Genomic DNA, 3,584 nt, shown 5'->3' with positions numbered 1-3,584 from the left:
AGGTATCATCGATGTGCACAATCAGAAATGCTAACCGCTGAGCTAAGCACACGGCGTAAACTTTCGTTTCTTATAAATTTTCTTATTCAACCTACTCCAATCAAGTGCAGCTGATATGGAAAAAAAAATTTCGTTTGAATTAAGTTTTATTAAGTAGCAACTGAAACAAGACTTTGTATCAATGGTTAAAAAAAATCCGCACAAACTACATAGATACCAAGCGAACCTGAGCAGTGTGATTTCGATACATACATATATAAATATGTAAAAGGATTTTTCACTTCAATTTTCCGCTACCAAACTTACTTGTGCCAATTGAAATCTAGTATTGCTATGTTTGCCAATATTTTTAGTTGTCTAAACTTTGAAAAGTCACCTTCCAACAAATTTTGCCAATTTCAAATAAAAACAATAGGATTCTTGATTTAAGCGCCAATAATAGACTTTCATTTTTATTTTGCATTTTTCACTTATTTTAAATTTGTTTTAATTGTCTTTGTTCTTCTTTTTAAACATTACTATTTATAAGAAACTTAAACGTATGTAACTAATTTTATCAGTCTATTTAACAATTTTTATTTTTTTTTTTTAGTTTTTGTTCAAATTTAAATTTATCTCGTTTTACTATTTTGAAGTCAAAAAAGAAATCAAATGCCACTAAATTTATTTTAACCACACACACACACACAAGCACACTTACGTACTAATTTCTCTAATGCTATTGAAAATTTTAGTTTTTGCATGCCTCGCTTTGCTAAGTGCTTAGATTTTAATAATAATTTAATAATAATTTAATTATAGCTAGTTAGCAATTTTACGTAGTTTGTTGTGTCGTTTAAGTTCATTAGTTTTGCTTTTAAATCTTTACAAATACAAAGTACATCTCTCTTAGTGAGTACATACGAGTATCGTCAGTACATGTCCTGCTTAAAAGTGCTACAGCAAGTGTCCTTACAAATTCCATTTAACTGCCTTCAAGAGCTGCCTATTTGCACACTTACAAACGTATGCACGTAATTAAATTCACTGGTTATACAGTCTGTCTCTGCCGCTTGAACGCGTACAACACTTGTTCACACACACTCACACACACACACACACACACACACACACACACACACACACACATACACACCCACACTTAAAAGTACATACAATTTTCATTGCGCTCTTGCTGCCTTCATTTGCATCGCTTACACATTCAAGCAGACCGCCATGCGAGTCTTACCGCCTGCAATGCTGCTGCCACCCAAATCCAGTTGCTGTTACGCCCACAATGGCCCATTTAATGCCGCGCTCTCGTTCAACGACAAACTCGATTCGTAGTGTGCCAGTTGTTCGGTTGGCTGGCGATTGCCGCTACCCGCTGAGCTGGTGCTATTGTTGCTGCTGTTGGTCGCGCTGCTGCTGTGACTGTTATTGCTGCTATTACTGCTGTTCGAATTATTCGCGTTCGCGTTCGTCGTCGCGGGCGTCGCCGTCGTCGCAGTCGCCGCAGCGAGTGTCTCCTTTGCGCCGCTGCCTGCATTACCGCAACGACAGCTGATGCCATCGTCACTGGCTGCAGCTGGATGCTTGCGCGCGCCACAATTGCAGGGCTTCTTGCAGTTGTAACTGTTGAAGCAGGCGCCTCCGATGCTGTCGTTGGGTGGCGCGGTGAAATTGGATGAGAAGCTCGGATGTAGGCCACCTTTTGTGACACGCTTTTGTGTGCCGCCATTACAGCTGTCGCAGTTGTTGCTGGCGCTCAGCTTCTGTTGTTTTGCGTAGTCCACGCTGTCGTAAGTTGGTACATTTCCGCCACCCACATGCCCGTTAGATAAAGCGCCCAAATAAGCGGGCACCGCGTACTCGTGCTGCTGATGCGGCCGCAAGTGATGGTGATGGTCGAGCGTTTTAGCGCCGCCGCCAAGCCCTATGCAACCCGCACCACCACCGATATTGTTCAGCAAATCGTTCTTGTGCAGCTTGTGAGATAGCTCGTTGAGCGTATTGAATTTACACGCCCCGGCAGCAGTGGGTATGGGCGCGTAGCCTCGCGCGCCGACACCGCAATCGTTGATGGTCGCATAGTTGTTGCAGTCATTGTAGTGTGCCTTGTCAACGCTGGCGCCACCGCTGAGATGTCCATTAGGTAGACCGCCACCACCTACGGCGTTGGCGCCTGCAGGCTGGTATTCGTGCGCTGAGGCGTAAATGTTCACGGCTGAACGACCCGCCAGACAATTGGCGGTCATTGGTCGTTTGCGTATATGCGGCAGTGCTATGCGGAGCTTTTGCCAGAATTTCTTGTCATCCCACTCGAGACAGGTGCTTGTGCGCAAGTAATGACGCATATCCATGTCGATGTCGCGTTGCGGCAAGTCACCGTACAATATGAAGACCAAACGCTTGCGGCGCTTTACCATCTCGTGCAGAGCTGATTTATATTCGAAGCGCGTCCATTCGTTGTAGAGGAAATTCTTTGATAGTACCAACACAAATTGCTTGGCGCTCTCGGCCGCTTCTATGATGGCATCCGTCACATACGCATTGATATTCACGTCACGATAGTGAAGACACAACCGATAGCCAATGTCATGTTCGAGGGTTTGCGCCAATATTTGGTTAACGAAGTGCTCATCTTGCAGGCTGTAGGCGAAATACGCATCGCAGAGCCGGTCCTTGTCCAACGTTTCAACGAAGCCGTGCGCATTCCGCCCCGCATAGCACATATTGAGCAGGCAATTGGAATGCGCCCACAATTTGAGCTCATGCCGATAGCAGAAGACGCCCAAAATGAGCACGAAGAAGCCGACGAAAGCACATGTGGCGACTAACAGCAGTGGAAGTAGATGTTGGATTTCACTTGCATGTGCATAAGTGGTGATTTCATCGCCGCGCAGCGTACACTTGGTGCCGTTTTTTTTCGCGCAATACACTGGTGGCATTATTGTACACACAGGACACGCGTGCTGCATCCACAATCTTCTCGGCTGTCTGTGCGAGGTACGTGCGGAAGCGCATCAAGTAACTGCATTCGCAGCTCCATTGGTTGTCTGCTAGCCCGATTTCCACTAGATAGGGGTTGAGTGCCAGCTGCCACACTTCGAAGTGAACGAGGCGGTTGCCGTCTAAACGCAGCACCTCAAGCTTACGAAGCGCTTCGAAGCTGCCGTTGCCTACACTCGATATGCGGTTATTCTGCAGATAGAGCTCTCGAAGGTTTTCAAGGTTGCTGAACTCATCGCCATGCACTTCGGCTATGTGGTTATCTTCCAGATGCAGCACCAGCAGTCTCCGCAGCCCACTGAATGTCGTGTTATGCAGAAACTGCACGTTCGAGTTATTCACGAAAAGTACGGCGAGATTTTTGCGCCCCAGAAAGGTGTGACCTGCAAGCTCAACGAAGTTATTGCCATCAATGTACAACTCCGTGGTGTCCATGGGCACTTTGCGTGGCATTTGTGAGTAGCCAGCGCCGGAGCACTCCACAATATTCGTCGACCAGGTCTGATCGTGGAAACAAGTGCAGTTCGTCGGACAGGTCATTTCGCAGTCGCAGGCGTCGAATTCACAGCAATGGCAGACAGCGAAGCAGTGTG

At 46.3% G+C, this 3,584-nt stretch overlaps 1 protein-coding gene across 1 annotated transcript in view; it reads right to left on the bottom strand.

The window, feature by feature from the left end:
- Positions 1-337: 337 nt before the first annotated feature.
- LOC118739657 (toll-like receptor 6) overlaps positions 338-3,584 on the bottom strand; it is a 6,868-nt gene continuing 3,621 nt past the window's right edge. Inside the window, 2 exon segments of the mRNA XM_036471108.1 lie at positions 338-2,906; positions 2,908-3,584. Of these exon segments, the coding sequence (XP_036327001.1) occupies positions 1,266-2,906; positions 2,908-3,584 (2,318 nt within the window). The 3' untranslated portion in view covers positions 338-1,265.

This window comes from Rhagoletis pomonella, unplaced genomic scaffold, assembly GCF_013731165.1.
Source record: "Rhagoletis pomonella isolate Grant_MI unplaced genomic scaffold, Rhpom_1.0 Rhpom_scaffold_00005, whole genome shotgun sequence".
Lineage (NCBI taxonomy): Eukaryota > Metazoa > Arthropoda > Insecta > Diptera > Tephritidae > Rhagoletis > Rhagoletis pomonella.
Note: the sequence above shows the minus strand (reverse complement) of the source record. Positions and strands in the feature narration are given on the sequence as shown.